At 44.3% G+C, this 22,500-nt stretch overlaps 1 protein-coding gene across 6 annotated transcripts in view; it reads left to right on the top strand.

Moving 5' to 3' along the window:
• Positions 1-22,500, top strand: part of mapk10 (mitogen-activated protein kinase 10) — a gene marked incomplete at both ends in the record, with an annotated part of 48,913 nt that overhangs the window by 12,685 nt on the left and 13,728 nt on the right. For 4 of the 6 annotated variants that reach the window (XM_083670735.1, XM_083670736.1, XM_083670737.1 and 1 more), the window contains 5 exons: positions 9,383-9,504; positions 16,213-16,342; positions 17,254-17,312; positions 18,646-18,784; positions 19,126-19,291. In XM_083670735.1, the coding sequence (XP_083526861.1) occupies positions 9,383-9,504; positions 16,213-16,342; positions 17,254-17,312; positions 18,646-18,784; positions 19,126-19,291 (616 nt within the window). Of the gene's footprint in view, positions 1-7,254; positions 7,327-9,334; positions 9,505-16,212; positions 16,343-17,253; positions 17,313-18,645; positions 18,785-19,125; positions 19,292-20,554; positions 20,627-22,500 lie in introns of those variants that run through there. The other 2 variants (XM_083670734.1, XM_083670739.1) reach the window with 2 other exon arrangements.

The raw sequence follows: 22,500 nt of genomic DNA on the forward strand, positions 1-22,500 counted from the left end.
ATACGAAGTAGTTAGCCGTAGATAAATGCAAGGGCTGCTCCCACCGCGCTCCACAAAATGTGTTGAGGTCCTGTAATGTTGCTTTTCTCAAAGCTAATGTGTGTGTGTTGTTGTTGAGTAAGACGTATTAGTCCTCTCCTGTCAACACAGTGTCCTCATTAATCTTGTACCTGTACACGATAGTACACGTTCCCAATTGCGTGTCCTGGTTGACGCATTAGAGACATTTCTGGAAAGGAATGAGGAGTGGTACGAAACGTTTGATACCGTTCCTTATTCCATTCCATGCGTTACAATGAGCCCGTCCTCCGATTCCTTCCTCCACCAGCCTCCCCTGGTATGCATATGGTCAAACAGAGGGCAGTGTCACCCCATGACCCTCTTGACCCTGTGACCCTATATGGCAGAGGTTAGGCCCCCCCTAATAAACATAATACACTGAATAAGAGCGTCCCCCACTCTTGCAAAGCATTGTGGTCCTGGTCTGTGCCCCCCCCCCAGCCCACTGTAGCATTAGCTTTGCACCACATAGGGTGTCTTCCTTTCACACAGTCTCATGCTCCACTCACCTCTCTGCAAACACGCAGCTGTGCTGTCCAGTGCTGAACAGCACACTCTATGACAGTGCTGGCTATGTTAGCTTGTACTCTATGACAGTGCTAGCTATGTTAGCCTGTACTCTATGGCAGTACTAGCTATGTTAGCCTGTACTCAATGGCAGTACTAGCTATGTTAGCCTGTACTGTATGGCAGTGGCTAGCTATGTTAGCCTGTACTGTATGGCAGTGGCTAGCTATGTTATATTGTATGTTGATTGTGGCATGCCTGCTTTCTGTGTGCCAGGGGAGGCTGGTGGAGGTAGAAATTGGAGGACGGGCTCATTGTACTGCATGGAATGGAATGAGGAGTTCCTCATTATAATCTCTCTCTCTCTCTCTCTCTCTCTCTCTCCCTCTCTCTCTCCCTCTCTCTCTCTCCCTCTCTCTGTCTCTCTCTCTCTCTCTCTGTCTCTCTCTCTCTCTCTCTGTCTCTCTCTCTCTCTCTGTCTCTCTCTCCTTCCTCGAGCTACATATTTATAAAGGTGAGGTAAGAACTGCGAGGTATTGTAGCAACTGGGGAAAATAATTGGTAGAAATCAAGTTAAATAATTGAGCCTCTCTTGTAATATTCCTAGACTGTATTTGATGCACTCACAGCACAGAGAGCACCGAGAGCATGTTTAGGTTATAATATGTGATTGACAGGTGGGCAGCAGTCTTTGATTAAAAACAGGGGCCTTAGGCTCCGTCAGCCAGACAGAAATACAGACATCAGAGAGGGGAGTCATGGCGGTGGCGTGAATGATTAGCATTCAAATTACCATTACTTTTTCTCCATGTTTTCCCCTTCCCCCCACCCAGGGGTTTGCATATTCATGAAGGCAACGCGCTCATCTCAGCGGTTGGATCAGATACCTGTTAAATGAGTGGAAGTGATTGGCTGAGTGGGAAATGTGTCGAAACGGCCGAAATGGCCAGCGTGTGATTCAGAGAGAGAGAGAGAGAGAGAGAGAGAGAGAGAGAGGGAGAGAGAGAGAGAGAGAGAGAGAGAGAGAGAGACAGACAGAGAGAGAGAGACAGACAGAGAGATAGAGAGAGAGAGAGAAAGGTCAGGTGGTGTGGTAGAGACATCCAGAAGGTGTTTGATGATAAAAAAAACTGGCCATTTTAACCGTCTGAGTTTCTCTAGGTGACATGGGTGAAATGGAGCCTGGTATGGGTTGTCTGACTCCAGGGAGCTTTAAGGGTATGATTATCTTTGCCATAGCTTTTTCATGAGGGGATTCATGCAATATATGTTATCTCCAGAACCAGCAAACCAGCAAACCTGTTATATAGCCCTATATAACACTGTAGCTGTTAACCTATTCATATTCATGATTACACAGATGGAGATGGGTAATCACTATTAAACATTACAGACAACACTCAAATACATGTCCCTCCGGCACATTGTAATTCCAACACAACAATATGGAAGACAATATTTGAGCTTCCTTTCAAGTGAAATTTGTGTGCTCAGATGTTTATTTTATCAAATAATGAACCAATATCATTCTGAGCTAGTCTTGAGGCACCTTCTCTGCTGTGCTTTGTAAGTATTGTAAGTATACTACTATTCCTACTACTGCTACTACTATTGCTACTGATACTACTACTACTACTACTACTACTACTACTACTACTACTATTATTGCTACTGATACTACTACTACTACTACTACTATTATTATTGCTACTGATACTACTACTACTACTACTACTATTATTGCTACTGATACTACTACTACTACTACTACTATTATTATTGCTACTGATACTACTACTACTACTACTACTATATAATCTGCCCAATGATAATAATTGGATTCCAGGGACGTCTCAGCATGCTAGTAATCCAATGAGAGACCTGCCTCACCCATTTGAAGTTGACTAAGATAATAATCCCTATCTTTAATGTGCTGCTAAGTCATCCCACCATTGTTGCCACTCACAGAGTACTGTAGTCGGCCTTCTTCACTGTTGCTATGCCAATGTGTTAGATCATGTATAATATAATAATAATAATAATAATAATAATAATAATAATAATAATAATATATGCCATTTAGCTGACGCTTTTATCCAAAGCGACTTACATTGCAGTGAGTGCATACGTGTAGTGGACCACAAAATGCTTCTTCCCTAACCCTAACCCTTCCTCTAACCCTTCCTCTCCTCTAACCCTTCCTCTCCTCTAACCCTTCCTCTAACTTAAACCAGATTTGTACAAGAAAAAAATACAACATCCATGTTGCCTTCGGTCATCACCTGATCGTAATGTGTCAATCAATCTCAGTGAATTTGGTCACTGACTCTGGTTATGATATTAGAGGAGACACAATAGATATGGGCATCGTTTCTTTAAGACCAGCATCTTTGGTTAAGGGTCAGTGGTTGACACGGTATCCTTTAGGTGTCTCAGGGTGTATTTTAATTGATTCAGTGATCTGCAAAAAACACCATTGGATTCCTCCACTAGCAGTATTTCCTGTTTGACGTTGACAGCTGTGAAATGTGACCGCTGCAGGTGCTTGACATCAGTGTCAGAATAGGACCAGTGTTTGAGCCCCAGTGACCGGAGGTGGAGAATAACCTTTATGAAGGATAATTGGGAGCTGTTTAGTTACAGAGGCATTGACAGCTCTGTCAATACTGGACTCACCAGTATCACCCACATTTGCATTTACACACACAAGCGCATACGCACACATGCATGTACACGCACGCACGCACGCACGCACGCACGCACGCACGCACGCACGCACGCACACCATTCTGGACACGGTTGCTAACGTATGGGTCTGTGTTCCGATCCTCCTCCCTGAGGCCAATGTGCCCCACCATCCATCTCGTTCCAGTGATATCTGACTGCTGCATCTGCCCTCCTCTCAGTCTGCCCTTGCTCATCTCCTCCAGAGCTCCCAGTTCCTGCTCCTCGTGTCTCTCCTGACTCTCTTGTATGTGTTCTGTTAACACCGCACATCCGCTGACCCATATATCATTGTGCTTGCTGTATCAACAGCCCCATCTCTGGCCGGCCCCCGTACATTCGTCAGTGCTCTGTGGTAACCCTGACTCCACACTTTTCTTCCGTTTCGTCGACCCTTACTGTCCACTATGACGCCCCTGGCATGATGAAGCCAATGTGGCCATTCGATTTACAAGCTGGTAATGGATTGATATTGTGTACGATATTGTGGTCAATGGCCTATGCCGATGGCTGCGTTGCCATACCGCAGCTAGTGCATTAGGCAGACGTATTTTTGGGGGGATTTTTCAGATGTTCCGAAAGTGCCATATGGCACTTCGAATTGGTGTGAAGCTGCAGTAAAGGCCTGTTTATGATGCTGTATAATTATGAACATTGTAACATTTTAGGACGCTGTATTGTTTATATATCTCTTAATTGTCCCCTAAGTAGGCCTGCACTCTCTGAATGCATTATATTGGTAGAAAACACCAATTGCACAAAGACGGTTTTCTGCCTCATGTTTTTATGAGGCTGTCCATTAAGGGTAACCCCCAAGGCTCTCAATTGGGACATTCTCAATTGGCTTAGCGGTTATCACAACCTTGCTGATGTGAGGAGTTTTAATAAGTCTAGCAGCCCTCTCTCCTCTCTCTCTCTCTCTCTCTCTCCCTCTCTCTTTTTCTCTCTATCTCCCTCCCTTTCTCTCTCTCTCTCTCTCTCTCTCTCTCCCTCCCTCCCTCTCTCTCTCCTTCTCTCTCTCTCTCTCTCTCTCTCTCTCTCTTTCTCCTCTCTCTCTCTATCTCCCTCCCTTTCTCTATCTCCCTCCCTTTCTCTTTCTCTCTCTCTCTCTCTACCCCCCCCTCCTCTCTCTCTGTCTCTCTATGTTTGTTCAGTGTCTACCTATGTGTCTCTGATGAGATCCCTCAGACAACCTCATTATATTATTGTTATTATAATAAAGACAAACAATGGTTTGAGCTGTTTGAATTATTCCAGCTAATATTCCAGAAAGACAAACAGAGCCGTGCAAATGGCTGATGTTGCCACACAGGTTCCAATATCCTATGTCTACAGACAGGCAGGTTCCAGTATCCTATGTCTACAGACAGGCATGCAATTATTCGGCACCTGGGAGAGCTAAGGCTGCTGTGTGTCACTGTTGACCTTGCAGATTAATAGCAAATACCGATAGCAAATAATGTGGTGTGAGGTTAAATACACCGTAATTCCTTTTCATTTGGATTCCTCTCAGCCTGGTGTGTATTGTTATTCCAAGCACCGTGTGTGGTGGTTGTGGGAGTGATTGACTGCTCAGCCAAGCAAAACCCTTGAAGCCAAACATCCATCATCCAAAAGCATAGGAATTCAAGTGCAAAATCACCCAAACATATCCAATACTCCTCTAATGACCTTCATGAGGACGTAGGCCAATACTGTGAAAATATGTGCAGGAAAACTATGTTTGGTGCCAATGTTTGCCAAAACTATGTTTGGTGCCAGTGAAGTTATGTGTTTTGGAGGGCTTGCACGCCCACACACAATGTTACAGTACCTCTAGAAGAGACACTTGTGGGAGTTGGGGGTGATGCATCCGATTCTCCACCCCCTTCCCCCGTCCCCTCCCTCTCTCACCCCCTCTTACCTTCTCCCACCCTCTCACCCCTTCCTCTCACCCTTTACCCCACCCCCTCTCCCTTAACCCCTACTTCACCTCCCCCTCCCCCCTTTCTTCCCAGCTCCCTCCCTCTCACCCCCTCTCACCCTTTACCCCCCCACCCCCGGCTTAACCCTTACCACGCCTCTCCCTCCCCCTGCCTCCCCCACTCCCTCCCACCCTGCTCCCCCTGCCTCTTAGGATGACCTCTCTTAACCCTTACCACGCCCCTCCCTCCCCCCTGCCTCCCGGACTGACAGCTTCATGGTCCCGGTCAGACTGTAATGCGCTGTGATTGGCTGCCACTTCTGCGTCTCCATGCTCTGCTCCCTATCTGGACCACTCAGCCGTGACCCAGGTTGGACAGCAGGGCCTGCCTCCATTTTGAGCTAAGGGCTGTGGAGCTGGTCGCTGGTGGAAACATGAATGACATTACGCTGTCTATAAAAAAAACAATTGAGCCAATTGTGGACATTAAGAATGACAACTCTCACTCTGGATCATGACAGTGCTCTCTTGTTAATGGGTGACCCAAATGCCCCAAAACTGAAATTAATTTCTAGCTCGTTCTTAAACGTCTCTTCCCATAGGATATGGCTTAAATATGAAGCCTGTAGTACTGCTTTATTGGGGGACCAGGTGTATCCTTTAGAAAATTCTGGATACATTTGCTTGTACAATAAAAAAATAAAATAAAAAATAAAATAGCCTACTGGCATTATGACTGCCTATGGCCCCTGGTGTGAGCATTGATTACATTGTCTTATGATGACTGTTGGATAGATGATTCACTTACTTAAACAAATGTATTGTTGTAAGTCGCCTTGGATAAAGGCGTCTGCTAAATGCCATAAATGTAAATGTAAAACAATATATCCCAGTTTTGGTGGCACTCTATATACACACTTCGAGCAAGAATGTATGACACAAAACTACGTAAGAATGCTATCCAAACTATCCACCACTGGATCAATAATTGTTTTGTCTCTTCTGACGGTTTCGTAACATATGAAATCTGAAATCTGAAGCACATTTCTGGGATAGTTTCATGGTAGAAAACAGGGGGGTGAGATGGGGGATACCAACACGCCTGACCATCTTTGCATAATGTCTTTGACTCCTGGACGACACCAGCTATTCTTGGAATGCTTCTTTATCCGAGGCGGAACCGATATCATTAGGCACTTTTTATGTATCACTGCTCTGCACGGTGGCGTCCTCACGACGCAGAGGAGGAGAGGCCTTAAGGGAGGGGTTCTTTATTCATAAGAGATTCATCACACTGTGCTTCCAACCACCACACTGGGATTCTTGTTGAGGGTTTACGATCATGTTATCTGGCCCCCGCTCTGTGAGCCATCGTACTTGATGAAGGAGTTGATCCTGGAGATCGACACATTGCTTCTGTTTCTTTAGTCTATGTTTTACATTGTCTTGTGTATCGGAAGAGATCGACAACATTGTGTGCCTTCATCTGAGCCAATCACGAGTTGGACTAAGAAGACGCTTGCTCTTTATATGACATGTAGAAGTTGTGTGTGGGGCGCTTAGTGGCGTAGCACACTAATGCGCTTACCACGTAATCACAAGGTTCCTGGTTTGATTCCGACCCTCGACCTATCTTGCATGTCATCCCTCCTCTCTCTCCCATCCTTCCTGTCAATCTCTACTGTCTCTATCCCAATAAAGCAGAAATGCCCTAAAAATATATTAAAAAAAGAAGTTGTGTGTGTTATGTTGTTATTGTTAAATGCCCATAGATGCAGGTGGGGACTGGGGACAAGTCTTAATCTCTGTTGGTATGCGGTCTGTTAATGAACTGTGGGTTGATCAATCCCTCCTCAAACACACACACCCCTAGGGACCAAGCAGTGCATCAGTCAACCTATGCACAAGAAGACCTCCTCATTGACCTCCTGCTCTCGTCTGGTTGGAGCACACACACGCACACGCACACGCACACGCACACACAAACACACACACACACACCGGAAGACCCCCCCCTTCCCTCACTGACCCACTGCTCTCGTTCTGCTTGTGTTTTGCAGGTATTTATGAGCAGGCATTTCTTATACAACTGCAGTGAGCCCATCCTGGATGTGAAGATTGCCTTTTGTCAGGTGTGTGTTCCGTACAGGTAAACAAGGTAGAGTATTCATTCACTTCCATTTCCCCTTCATTGCTGTAGATGTGTCTTGTGTCTTGAGATGACCCCACTGGTGCTGGAGAGGACAGGTTACCTGAAGAGTCACAGGTGAACAGTAACACACCTGTGCTGAAAAGAAATAGATTCATAATTTGTTAGCTTGACAGTACTACAGTACATAGTGTTCCCTTGTGACTCTCACCAGTGGAGTCGTGTCATAAATTGTTTCCAACAATGTGAAATATGAATCATATTGACCCTTTGGTCAGTATGGACCACACTGTGTGTGATGTGTGTGCACTGTTGGTTGTTTTCAATGTTAGTTTTCAAGTCCACAAATGGTGCTTACTGCAGTAATGTACTCGACAGAACCATGTATGGTCCTCTGTGGCTCAGTGGGTAGAGCATGGCGCTAACAACGCTAAGGTTGTGGGTTTGATTCCTGCTGGGACCATATATACTGAAAAATGTATGCACTCACTGCAATGTAAGTTGCTTTGGATAAAAGTGTCAGCTAAATGGCATTATATATATATATATCTATATATAGAACCAGTTGCTGTTCTGGACATCCACCAGAGATCTGAGTGATTAAGAGAGCTCCCTCCAGCCACCAATGCTGTCAGATATTGATCACAGATCCTAAGATCCTCCTCGAGGATAATCAAGTGTTTTCAGAATGTTATCTTTAGTTAATAAAAGCTGCCTAGAGCCTCCACAAATTTCAATAAAAGATAGCAATTACCGCCAATCTCGGTTAATCACGATCAAATTAGCCATGTCTGTTTAATTGCAGACTGTTGCTCTGAGGAACAGGCCTCCTGATGGAGCGTGTAGCTCAGATAGCGTGCTAGCCTTGTAGCTCTTCAGTCCAAAAGCGGTTAACTCGTTTAGTGCAGAGGGTCAATAAAGCCACGTTGTTAACATTCTAGAGTGCCCAGGGTGACTTTATTCACCAATGCATAAACGATGATGCTTCATTTTGTAGCCAATCAAAGTGTTGTTGCTAGGTAGATACCACAAACACTTGGCACTCTAGGTGGTGAGTGTTCCAGAAGTCTTTGGCAGTTGGTGAGTTAAGAAATAATGCAGATATTCCCTTGCTCTCGTGGGATTGTTAGCCAGATTATACATGCACGTATGGACGGTCAATGGCTTGACTGTGCTGTGATCCTGGCTAATGCTACACTTAGTATGGAGGGGAATCATGAGTGGTTAAACGATTTGACCTTGGGTTAGGATGGCCTGTCATCCATGCTAGTTACACAGAGGTGGATCTACAGTACAGAGCCCAGTCGTTGGTGTAATGGGTTTACTTTGAAGAACCACAGCAACAGCACCGTTTTGGGCTAGACTTTACTTGAATACTAATTAGTTGGTTATTCATGTTTTGTTTTTTTATCAGGACACACATGGATTAAGGACTGTTTCATTACTCCAGTATGTCTTAAAAAAATGATGACTAAGATACAGGACATGTGAAAACAATGTTAGGGTCATTACAGTGTTACTACACAGGTATCAGTGCAACTTCATGTTAAGTGTTCCCCCCTGTCCTGTCAGGTTTATGCTGCCCTGTCTTCAGCTTCGTAGTCCTGTAGGACCATTGACCCCCCCCACCCACTCATACTGTACAAACCCCCACAATGTCCCCAGGATGGGTGCTGTGTCTCTGGAGTTGTCTGGACATGGTCAGATTCACAACCACATGAATCACACAGAGCAACACTTGTCAAACACAGAAGTCAGTTGAGCATTGATTTAGATTATCTAAACGGAACATTCAAAATATGATATACGCTCGGAGGCTGTTCTTTATATTGCATACAGCCTACTACAGCGTATTATGTTTTGATCTCATTGTTATGAATCCATGAGCTGAAGTGGCTTAGGAGCCAGTCAACAAGGTAAGTAACCAATGACATGGATTCTTTCAGCATTGTTGAAAGGTTTTTGTTTTGTTTGTTTGTTTGTGTCTCCAGGGGTTTGGTAAACAAGTGGATGTGTCATACATCGCCAAGCATTACAACATGAGCAAAAGCAAAGTGGACAACCAGTTCTACAGTGTGGAAGTGGGAGATTCCACCTTTACAGTTCTCAAACGGTACCAGAATCTAAAGCCCATCGGTTCTGGGGCTCAAGGAATAGTCTGGTGAGTACTACCCGTCTTTAATGTTTCATTCTCATTTCGGTTGTGTAATGAATGGGAAATGGTTGTAGGGGAAATGAAGCTGCTGCACCTTTGTGATTGGCTGTAATGTGCAGGCAGATATTGGATGTTGTGTAATCCTTTGTTCTTGGAAAAGAACGTCATTGGACGGTATTTGTTGATTGACAGATCAAATCAGTGAGGAATGCCAAATGGACGTTTAGTGTAAAAAGAGTGAGGCGAAGATGTCAACCAAGAGAGCAAGTTTGGGCATGAGACACACACACACACACACACACACATACACACACACACACACACACTTACTAGATTGGCACTCTGGGGAATTTTTAACAAGCTCACTGAGAGACAGCTCATATGCATTGTAATTCACCTCACGCCAGCTCCTGTCAGACACAGAGGAACAATAGCCAAGACTTCACTTAAAGAAATGCCTTCCCTCCTTCTCTCCTTCACGCCTTCCCTCCTTCACTCCTTGTCAAAAGGCCAAATAGATCAGAGGACATTTCTGCCCTGATGCTTTGTCAATGTCACCGTCAGTCATTCGTCCTATATAATTGTGGAAAGGAAGGAAGCATATTGTGATATGGTGTCTTTCAAAATGATTGATGTCCTATCACTTTTTCTGTTCTCATGGATTTAGTATGAGGACTAATACATTGTTGTGTGATACATTTTTGGGAGTGAGCACGTAATATACAGTAGAGTAGAGAATATTTATTATACCTGAGGGCAAGCAGTCAATCCATGTGAGTCCAAATACACACAACATGTAGATCAGGGGAGGCTGGTGGAGGTAGAAATCAGAGGCCTCCACCAGCCTCCCCTGATGTAGACATAAAACACAAAACTCATAAAACACAAGACATATTGTCAATGATTTCTATTGAAATTTATGTGATGTCCTACATTCCTGGCTGCCTATGGCCTCCTCCTCTCTCCCGTGCCCCCTTCCCTTCCTGAGGCCATTTGATACATTTGCAAAGGAGCGTCGCTAGGCTGGGCCTGCTAATGCAGGGATTGGGAAACCAACCTAGTGGACCCTGCGTATTCATAGAGACAGACTAAACCAACCTAGTGGACCCTGCATGGCACAGAGACAGAACTAAACCAACCCAAGGCCGGCGGTGGCTATGGGCAGGGGTGGGTTCAGCCCACCCAAACGAGTGTCTCTCGGGGGATGCTGAGGGGGAGTGGTGTTGCTATGACAACTATGAACTCTGATGGCTCAGATTGCACACACATGGCAAGGCAAAGCAAGTAAAAGCACATACACGGTCCCACTGCTCGTGAAACATCACACACTCAAACGCATAACCTGCTCTAACTCGTGTATGGATTGGAACAAACTAGTGTTCTAAATGTTAATTTAGCTTCAGTTAAGTTTTTGTTAATTACGCTTAACTGCATTCGGTGCTATATTACGATCGTTCAATTCTTCTGGATTACTCTGTTCTGCGGGATGCATACTTCTGTTTCCCCTGTCGGAAATATGTCACTGCCAATGAGAGGGATGTTGTTTTTATCTCGCATGGTTTTAACACCTGGAAACCATCGACTGTATGCTGGTAGGTAATACACAGCTTAAAAAGAACCGATATTATGTCAAGAGCAATGGTGGTGTAGTTAAGTTTCTGTGTGTGAACGGGTTAGGGCTCCGTGGAACAACAGAAACCTTAAAGCGTGACCACCGGGACACCGATGCTGATGCTGCTGGTCTTTTTTTTTTTAATTCGTTTGAATATACCTTAGAGAAGGACGACAAGCTAGCTGATATTGCTAAGTGTATACCTAAAAATGCTAAGTACACCTCTAAGGATATTCAAAACAAGATTATTGAAACACTGGCAAACATGGTTCTTGGAGAGGTCAGGAAAAGGTATGCAAACGCTGACTCTGCAGGGTTTTGCATGAAACGTGATGGGACTAGGGAAAGGCGTAATGTTGAGAATTTGTCCATAATGATTCGGTTTGTATGTAATTCCATGCCAGCGGAGCATCTGATTGGGTTGCTTGACTTGCATCAACTTGATGCTGAAATATTAGATGTCCACTGAAATATTGAGACATCTCTCTGATGCTGGCTGTTATGATGGTGCATCGGTGATGAGTGGAGTACGAGGTGGTGTGCAAGCATTGCTTCAAAAGAAGCTTGCTAGATATATTCCATATATTCATTGTTATAACCACCAGTTACACTTAGTGGTTGTGCATGCCATGCAGGGTGAGCCATGTGCCAAAAGGTTTTTGGACCTCTCTAGTTCCCTGTATAACTTCTTCCATCACCACTATGTGTCAGAAAAGTATGATGCTCCTTGTCTCAAAAGTGCTTGAAATTCGAAAATTCAAAAATTACAACGCAGGTCAACTCCCTGTCCCGTTATTACAGAAACTATAGAATAAATTTCTACCTAAACTCTCCGTCTGGCCGTGCCACTTCATAAAGACACTGCACTGTTGAGGCAGATTAAATAACCTTATACAGACAGGATACGCACCAATGCAAAGCCTTATCCTGAAATCAACACTATTATGCAATCTGTTTCTGTTATGTAATTGGGAGACTTCTGCCGGTGAGGCTGAGGAATGTGGCGAGAGCCGGGGCCCGCTGAGGGGCTCAGTAGCTCTGTGTGTGTGTGATCCTCTTTCCTTAGTCATTCTGTTCTAAACGGGTGTGTTCCTGCCCCTGTGACCTGCAGCATGGTCAAAGCTCTTAGACACGCCATCTTAGGATGCATTAGGGGGTTGATGATGACATCATCATCTCTCGCACGGCTCCCTGAACGGTACTGATGTCTTACCGACGTCCCGATTGGCTCTGAGCTTTTCATGAACACTCGGCTGTTTCCATGGTCACACACCATCCTCTACTCACGTAACTTTGAAAGCCGTACCTCCCCTGCAACGCTTTGTGGGTTAGACTCCATTATTGATCACCAGGTGGCTTACAGTACACTTAAACTCCATGTCAGGTAGAACGTAGAGTGGGAGAGCTGAGTAGCCAAGTAGCCTGGAGTATATGGATTCATTCAGCTGAAAATCCTCACGTTTCACATTTTCTTGGCTGTAACTGAAGTTCATATGGCACTAACAGCAACCTCTGTAAAGACCAAAGTTCCAGAATGTTCCTCATTATTTCGGAGCCCCTCAGGCAAAATGTAATGCACTGCTCTGCTGTTTCAGAAATGGGTTCTTCTCCTCCTATGGTGCCATTCTGCTGAGTCAGTGTCTGGCCTCACTGTTGGCTCCAACAACTTCCAAAATTGAGTTCAGGGAGGAGAATGGGAGAGGGGGGTGGGGGGGCACTACTACTACTACTACTACTACTGTAGCCCCCCTCTGATCAGCCCACTACCACTACAGCCCACCATATATATATATTGTTATCCATACATTTTGCATCTGCTATAATGGTTTGAAAGTACAGTACAAGACATTTGTAGTATTCCCCTTTGTAGATCTCTGTGTTGTTTACCAGGAGATGAAAGCACTGAACCCTGGGGATTTAACTGAGAAATACTGGAAGGTATCAGATATGTGTTTTTATTTCATGTCTCCCATATCATCATCATCTTCAAAAACAAAACAAATATCTCCAATACCACCCCAGGTTTCAAACTGTTTTTTTTTGTCTTTACAATGATGTTGGCTCACAGAAATCTCAGCGGCTGCAGCGCCAGATGACTTGTAAGGCAGCACAGTAACAATAGGGAGGAATTCATTTATCATTCAAAAGGAGCTTGTCTCTTTAGCAGCGTTTGTGGCCGGGCCTGAACGAGTCTGCCGTGCCAGGTGTTAGGTAGCCAAAGGTGCTACCCTTTAAGCACCACTGTGTTGCCGTAGCAGTAGTAGCTAGTAACAATAGCAGCAGCTAGCCTATAACTCTAGTGTTAGTGTTATTATTATCCTGCTGACCCTAAGGCTGCTGTCACAAGCTCCAAATACTACACTCATACAGTATCAATCAGCCCTTACTGCATGTTGACCTTTATCTTAACCACATTTTTTTTCTTTTCTTTTCTTTTTTACTGCCTTTTTCTATTATTCCACACGACTGTTGTGTTGATGCAGTGGCCCTCTGGGTCGTATGGGCCAGTGCTTCTGAAAAGCTAGGACTTTATGTACAGGTACAGACATGACTAGGTATTTGATACCTGAATTACATAGTGAAATGGTAATTACACAATAACAACCTATTAATAAGGTGTATATATATATATATATATATATATATATATATATATACGTATTTATATCTATCTATCTATCTATCTATCTATCTATCTATCTATCTATCTATCTATCTATCTATCTATCTATCTATCTATCTATCTATCTATCTATCTCTCTTTCTATCTCTCTCTTGCTCTTTCTCTCTCTCTCTATGTACATATATATATATTTATTTTTTTATTATTTATTTATTTACTATTTTTTGTATTATTTTCAATTCATTCGAAAGAATGATTGTAGTTGCGAATCATGATGAATTATTTCGAGTAAGAACCAGCCAGTAGCATGTAGTAGCAGTAGCATGATGACCCTATGATTTCCTAGTAAACACTGTTGCAGATGCTAAGGCAACATAAACAGTGTCACAGTCCGGAAGATAAAGTGCCCCCCATGAAACATGAATTCCTCCAGCTACGGTTCCCCTGGGATGGCACGAACGGCAAAGGAAGCTGTTGGTTTGGCCTGCTGCAAGCCCCCTACACAGAACACCCAGACTTTACTAAAAGGCTTGAACAGTACAAGGAGCCCGTCCTCCGATTTCTACCTCCACCAGCCTCCCCTGATATATATATGTATGTGTTTGCTGCTACTGCCTTGTTCATGAGGAGACATGTTTTTCCTGAACGGAGAGGCTGCAGTGAGAGGGAGAGGGGGAGTGAGAGGGAGGAGAGGGGGAGGGAGAGGGAGTAGAGGGGGAGGGAGAGCAAAGTACTGTTGAGAGGGAGGGAGGGAGGGAGGGAGAAAGAGAGAGGGAAAGAGGGAGAGAGAAGTACTATAGAAATAGAGGGAGGGAGGGAGATGAAGAGAGAGAGGATGAGGGACGAGAGGGGGAGGGAGAGAGTGGTACTGTAGAGAGGTAGGGGGGGAGGGAGGGAGGGAGGGAGAGAGTGGTACTGTAGAGAGGGAGGGGGGAGGGATGGAGGGTGTAGCATTCTTGCCCTCCCTGGACCGATGCTTCTAAAAGCAGAGCTTTGATGACATCATCTCCTCACCACTCGGTCACAACAGAGCGTCACACTCACTGTCTCTCTCCCTCTCTAAACCACCTGTCATCGCCATGACAACAAGTGCCCATAACCCCAGGACGGTACCCCTGTTCCCACGTTACCCGTTGCCTCATGAGTGATGAAGCAAAGAGTCTGGTTCTTCATCAGTATGTGTGAACGTAGCCCACCGTTGACGCCTGGTGACTGGAGTGTTCACACTCTGACGTGACGAATGACCAGTCAGTCAAAGAGAGCTTCCTCTTTCTTTAAGCCCATTGTGGCTGTGGTTAGCATGTTGGCGTTGGGACCAAAAGGTTCCTGTGTTCAATTCATACCACACGTTGACAACATACCCCATGAATTTGCTTCCGTAACATTCTCTCCAACCTCAAAATGATATCAAGGCACTCACATGTGTACATTAAAGACAGGTCACACTACACTGAAATAGTTTGTTAAGATTCACCTGTATCACCCAAAGGAGTTTCAGCTAGTTGCTCTCTCAGTTGTACAAAGAGCAGACACCATAGTAGCTGTTGCCCCTGTTATGCAGTTTTCACAGCTACCCTGGGTCCCAGCTCTTTATGACATTTTGGACAGGCTAATATGTCTGATGGAAATTTAGCTCTCTCTCTCTCACTCACACACACACACACACACACACACACACACACACACACACACACACACACACACACACACACACACACACACCCTCTAGGGATAAGGGGTGTCAGCATGCAGCACTGTGTTAAATGCTCACAGTCATGGTGTTTTTTTCAATATGTCATGAGGGTGAGGAAGTCAATAGTTGCTCATAATAGGGAGTGTGTACCTAGCTACATAAGCTATTTCTAATGGAGCTATTCCTTACCGCTGAACAGCCTGTCTCTTAGCAGTGTATTGAGTTGCAGCTGAAAATATTATTATAAAATGGCTGCCTCAATTTTGCCTGATCTGAGAGAAGTCAATAATGTATTTCCTTCCTCCTTCATGGTGTTGGATCAATGTCGACCCGGGTGAAGGTTGTGTTCATGTTCCCGACCCATTCTGAATAAATACAAGATGATGTGATAGATTTTCTCTGCCATCAAAACTTTGTCATCATCAATCCATTTACACTGTACCAAGGGATGTAATAACAGTTAGTCATACAGCAGTATACATAGTTCCATATTGCATTCCTTGCACTGTACTCCCTATGCAACTGGATTGTCAGCACACATTGTCCACACTGACCATGGCCTCAAGGCCAAAACTAGGGCCTTTATTTTCACTCTCTACGAAATAACTCAAAGACAAACTCCTTAACTCTCTTTTTTGCGTGTTTCAGTAATGATACTTACGCTGTTTTCAACGAAATATCCTGCTTATGTCATAGCTTTTTAGAATTTGCTCGTCACACAGTTTCCAGTCATGGTTCGGTGTCTTACTGGTGGTCCCTGTTGTCCTCCTGTCTCCGTCTCTGCAGTGCCGGGTACGATGCCGTCCTGGACAGAAATGTGGCAATCAAGAAGCTCAGCAGACCCTTCCAGAACCAGACCCACGCCAAGAGAGCCTACAGGGAGCTGGTGCTCATGAAATGTGTCAATCACAAAAACGTGAGTGTGTCCGTCGCCCAAACGTTCAAAACGTCAGAACGGTTACGCCGACACCACTGTCACCCTACGACAAACAGGCCCAGGAATGGTTTGAAGTACTTTGGGGTAAATAACAGATGGTACTGTTGGGTGTTTTGGTTTGTATTTGAGTAGTCCTAAAAAAGGATTCCCTATACAGAGAGAGAGAGAGAGAGAGAGAGAGAGAGAGAGAGAGAGAGAGAGAGAGAGAGAAAGGAGATAGTGATGATCAGACACGTCTGAATTCCACGCCTGGGGAAATGTAGAGGATGGAAAATGAGGGGGGGGGGGGGGGGGGGTAAAGGGAGCTCAGAGGCATGGATGTGATTCTCACACTGCAGCAATCCCCAGCAATCCCCACTGTATATCCTATCAACTCTCTGTCTCCCTGTCTCCCTCTCATATCTCCCTCTCCCTCTCCCTCTCTCTCTCTCATTCTCTCTCTCATTCTCTATGTCCACTACCTGTTTGTGTCCCCCCCCCCTCTCTCTCTCTCTCAGCAGTGTCCTTGATCAGGGTTACTTCCACATATCTCCCGAGTCCCTCTCTACTCTCATGCTCACATGCACGACTGGTGATGGTGTTGGTGTGTGTGTGTGTGTGTGTGTGTGTGTGTGTGTGTCTGTGTGTACAGATGGGGTGTTTCCATTTGAGCTATTCCTTTTTCAAAGTCATTCCCTGGTGTGGGCTGTTTCTGCAGCACTGTGGCCTGTTTGGTTTTGAAGGTAGAAAAATAAAAACATAGCCATATTGTATGCACCTAATATGTTTAAAACATTGACATTCAGGTGATTCTCAGTGGTGTATTATTATTTAAATGAAGAAAAACACCCAGCAGAATTGACAATAACATGAATGTTTACCTGTTTCTTTCAATTCTCTTTCTTTTCCAGATCATCAGTTTATTAAATGTTTTCACACCACAGAAATCCCTAGAAGACTTCCAGGATGTGTAAGTACAACCAACACTTTCAGACTTAGAGCAGGTCGCCAGATTACCAATACCGTATTCAAGGAGAATCCTTACTTCCATTTAATCTGACATTTAATCTGATTTGAAAACAGACAAGAAGGATTTTAGTTTGTACATCCAAGACTCGTATTAAAAACCCACGTCAGCCACTTTCGCTTCCTCGCTTTTGTTAAAAAGAAAAGAAAGGCTCAAAGAACGAGTGGTGACGTTAGCCATTCACAGAGCTATTTTGGAAAGTAACGGCAGATACGGCAGAGCCAGGTGCAATTCTCAATAAAATGTGTCGAAAGGTTGTTTGACTCAGTTGCAGAAAAGCTCAGAGGGGTTCAGAGGGTTATATTTAACTCTGGGTGCAGTGGGTGAACATTTACAAACTGGCTAGCCACATCGCACTTCACACAGGTTTTAGGAGAAGCTAAGAAAATAGAATGTATCGCCCAAAATACTCACACTTTGACCTAAATGGCCATTTTTTTACTTGAATCATTGTACAATAACATTGTGCAGAACCAGGATGTCATATATCAGCAAAAAAAAACCCGTCAAAATGACGAATGTTGGCTTTTAAATTCGGTCGGTATTAGGGGAGTACCGCACCGGATGTCTTGTCAGGAGATGTGGTCGTGTAATTTGAAGCTGCTTTTCTTGGTCGTGAATGATGAATGAACGTGTTCAGGCCTATTTTTAGAACGATCAAAGAAGCACTGCAAAGGAACGCTTGCTTGTTTTAGGCAGTTAACTTGAGTCTTTACCTGCAATACATCTGATTCCTCTGTGTTTTCGAATGCAATACAAGTAGGCTACATAATGCAGTTATGCCGTCTTTAATAAGGAGCCCTGAGCTGTTATTAATGCTTATTGCATGTTTAAAAACCATTTCAACACCTTTGTGCAATGCATTATGATTATCTAGCCTCATTGGAGCTGTGAGCTCTGATGAATGATTCTGGTCCTATAATGCACAATGGAATGATAATCGGTACTTCCATGAGTGGCCTGAGTCTGTGCATTCATAATGCCTTATCGATAGGTGTTTCAAAGAAAGTGATACCATAAATCCCAGATGTGAAAGTGTATGTCCCCCCCCCTCTCTCTCCTCTCTCTCTCCCTCCATCCCTCTCCCCCTCTCTCTCCTTGCTCTCCTCTCTCTTCCTCCATCCCCTCTCTCTCTCTCTCCTTGCTCTCCTCTCTCTTCCTCCATCCCCTCTCTCTCTCTCTCTCTCTCTCTCTCTCTCCTTCCACCCCCCCACTCTCTCTTTCTCCTCTCTCCCTCCACCCCCCCCCCCCCCTCTCTCTTTCTCCTCTCTCTCAGGTACCTTGTGATGGAGCTGATGGATGCCAACCTGTGCCAGGTGATTCAGATGGAACTGGACCATGAGAGGATGTCCTACCTGCTCTACCAGATGCTGTGTGGCATCAAACACCTGCACTCAGCTGGCATCATCCACAGGGTGAGACGCATGTGCCCACCTCGGACCTGGGTTAGGGTTAGGGTTAGGACCTGGGACGCCACCTGTGGCCATGTAGCCATTGACCTTTATGCTGTACAATTTGACTGGATACACTCATGTCACATGACAGCACATGACATAACATCACATAACACGACATAGCATGACAGGACATCACCAGTCACATGACAACACATGGCATAACATCACATAACACGACATGACATCATCATGTCATGACATCAGTAAATATCACCTGTGAACAGGTAAACACACTGCAGCCCCTCCCGTGGAGCTCTGTCTCTCTAACCGCCATCTTTGTTGTTGCCTTCTCCTTGTAGGACCTGAAACCCAGCAATATAGTGGTCAAGTCCGATTGTACGCTTAAAATTCTGGACTTTGGCCTGGCCAGGACCGCAGGCACAAGCTTTATGATGACCCCGTACGTGGTGACGCGGTACTACAGAGCCCCAGAGGTCATCCTAGGCATGGGCTACAAAGAGAACGGTATGCCGAGTATGTTCGAAAACTTTAATACTATAATAACACTCTAGTCATCATTTGAAACTTCAATACTATAATAACACTTTAGAGTAATCATTTGAAACTTCAATAGGATAATAACACTTTAGAGTAATCATTTGAAACTTCAATACTATAATAACACTTTAGAGTAATCATTTAAAAGTGCACTAAACTGTCTATAACTCACTGTCACCCCCGCTGACACAAAATGAACGTTCACTTGCTTTTCCTGTCCACTTGCTGTATTTATTATCTGGGAGCCTTTAAAGGGGCAATCTGGGATTGGTACATCAATTTTGGGACTTGGGATATTAATGATATATAGCCATTGATTCTTGACGAATATTACTTATATATGCCTTATGAGGTTAGCAACTGTCTTACCCGTGATATAAGCTTGTTGTGTTGTAAACAAACACTTTATAGCTTCAAAACATGGTTAAAACACATGATTGAAATCACTTTGGTCTCATGGATGGTCAGTCATGGCATCCACAGCTCCGTCGATGAATTTGAGAGTGATGACATTTCTCCAGCCCCATCCCTCAGCTGTTGAGTGGCAGGGAGACCGCTTTGTTATTGTTTGAATCCCAGATTGCCCCTTTAACATCTAATTTGCCTCTCTAACACCTTCCTTGTGGCATAGTCCAGTATTTTTCATTTAAATATGGAGAAGAAGCAACAAAATCATGAGGCAGTGGGAGGCTTATAAGAGGCCCTCCACTGCACAGAGTAAATTATGTGTAAATAAAGCTTTACATCCATAAACTACCAGGCCGAGGTTTACGACTCTGTGGCTGTGTGATGTATTTGAATGCTAACCGGGCCGATGGCTCGATAGCCGTACACGTGACATTAATACACTACACGTGGGGCTTGCGGGTTGGAAGGTTATGGATTTCCTGCCACTAGTCAGGCCCCCGGAGGCTCCCTATCTCTCTCTCTCTCTCTCTCTCTCTCTCTCTCTCTCTTGATCACTGGAGGAGTAATTATTTGTCCGCATGCTGCTCTGTCTCTCACTAATTATTTCTCTGAGTCGGAATAACAGCCACATTCTAATCACTATCTGTTTCCCCCCTATCCCTGTCCTGTCCATGGGGTCTGTCTAACGCTAACCTTCTGCTTTCTCTCTCTCTCTCTCTCTGTCTCTCTCTCTCTCTCTCTTTCTCTCTCTCTCTCTCTCTCTCTCTCTCTCTCTCTCTCTCTCTCTCTCTCTTGTCTCACTCTCTCCCTCTGTACCTGCAGTGGATATATGGTCGGTGGGGTGCATTATGGGAGAAATGGTGCGCCACAAAATCCTGTTCCCTGGCCGGGACTGTATCCTTAAGATCTGATAATGTTTGCATGGCCAATCAATCAATCAATCAGTCAATCAATCAATCAATCAACAACAGCTGTGCAGGTCATGTGTTGTACTGGATGCATTGTTTGTGCAGGTGTTTTGACGTTAAATGATTTACAGAGAGAGAGTACATTGAATTTGGAGAAAGAAACACAGCAAAATAAATGTCTGTTGCTAAAAAAATAGCTACTAAAAATAGCTATAGCTATAGAAGAATCTGAAATGAACCTTTGATAAGAATTTATGCCATCGACAGATAAGTGTCATTTTTGTCATATTTGTTGTTTGACTGAGCATAAAGCTATACTCTATAAAGCAGAAGAAGCCTGAGGGAACACAATGTCCTGCTACAGTTCCTGCTGAAACATTTAGTTGAGGTGGTTAACGTATTTGGTTGGTACAGTGGATAGAATCAGTTCATTGTGGGCCCACCATTTCTACAGATTAACTTTCTACAGGGAATTTTATTTTCTTCATCTCAGTGTCCCTGAAGGTGAACCTGGCCTGTTCTCCTCTGTTGGGTACAGAGTTGTAGCTCTAGTGACTCTAACCAAGCTGTTATAACACCTTGCTGGCTTTATAACACCTTTATAACACTTCTAATACCGCCATTATCTTTAATGCTCCATCCAAACTGTACAGTAACCTCGAAAATAATACTTGTCCTTACTGCAAATCCTGTCTTTTACCGAATTGCTCGAAAAAATAATGATGATGTGTTGACAAAGCTATGACTCTGCCCCGTGTTCAACCTCCTGTTTTGGCACACCGTTTGCAGTGTGTGTGAGTATGTATGCCAGTCCGTAAGTGGGATATTTCTGTAGCTGTGTGTGTGGTGTGTGTTCATACAGTGTGTGGTCATGCACTAAACCCCCAGGTTAGCATTCTCAGCAGGAGACGAATGGGCCCCCTGTTGCTAATTGGAGGGCTAGCGATAATTAGCATTCAAGCTTTGAGGGTACATGGGCATGCTGGAGTATGTGCTGCCTCGTACACAGTTATTACAGCCAGTAAGTCATTCATTTATTCAGTGGTAATGGTTGAATATCATTTACAGTGGTTCCTCAGTAGGGCAATGGAAGATGTGTGCTGAATTCCAAAGTGAGTGCATTTTAAGGACATTGTGTCATCTGGCCTATGAGAAACTAAATGCCAATCAAAAGATGCTTGAGTGAAACATTGCTGAAATAAAAATGAACTTCTCTCCGGATGACCTTGATTGGTGTTTAGTTTCTCATAGGATTCGTCCCATTTTCATATCTCGATATCATTCGGAGTGGGTGCAGATCATAGCATCCAAATTCTCTTTAAAAGGGATCTCATGGAGTCACGTTGAAGGCACCCCAACGAGGAGCGTGGGTGCGGTGTGGTACTCTGGGTACGGTACAGCATGTGAAAGAAGACAGCTGTAGTCCTGGTTATACATCATTGAACATGCAGTCCTGCTCTGCAAGCTTAATGCACCAGATTGCTCCAGTAGAGAGAGCCCTGCACTCTCTGGTCCCACCACGAATCTTAACGTCTTCAACCCGCAAACCCTTAAACTCTCACACATCATCATTACTGTTACTGTTACTGTACGTCAGCGAGGTGACTCGGATATCTGGGTGCATATATTGTGTCCATTCTGTTACCAACATAACAATGCTCATTGATGTCAAAGCACACACTGTACTTAATCTGTATGTGCTACTGAATAACTGTTAGGATTATCTGTGTTGGTCATATAGCCATTGACCATGGAGATACATTACTCACCTACAGAGGATTTTTACACCTTGTTGAGTGGTTACCAGGAGATGGTTCACTGCCTCCAGGCTACAGCTTTGAGAGAATAGGAGTGGGTGTT

Source organism: Argentina silus (assembly GCF_951799395.1).
Source record: "Argentina silus genome assembly, chromosome: 5".
NCBI classification, from domain to species: Eukaryota; Metazoa; Chordata; class Actinopteri; order Argentiniformes; family Argentinidae; genus Argentina; species Argentina silus.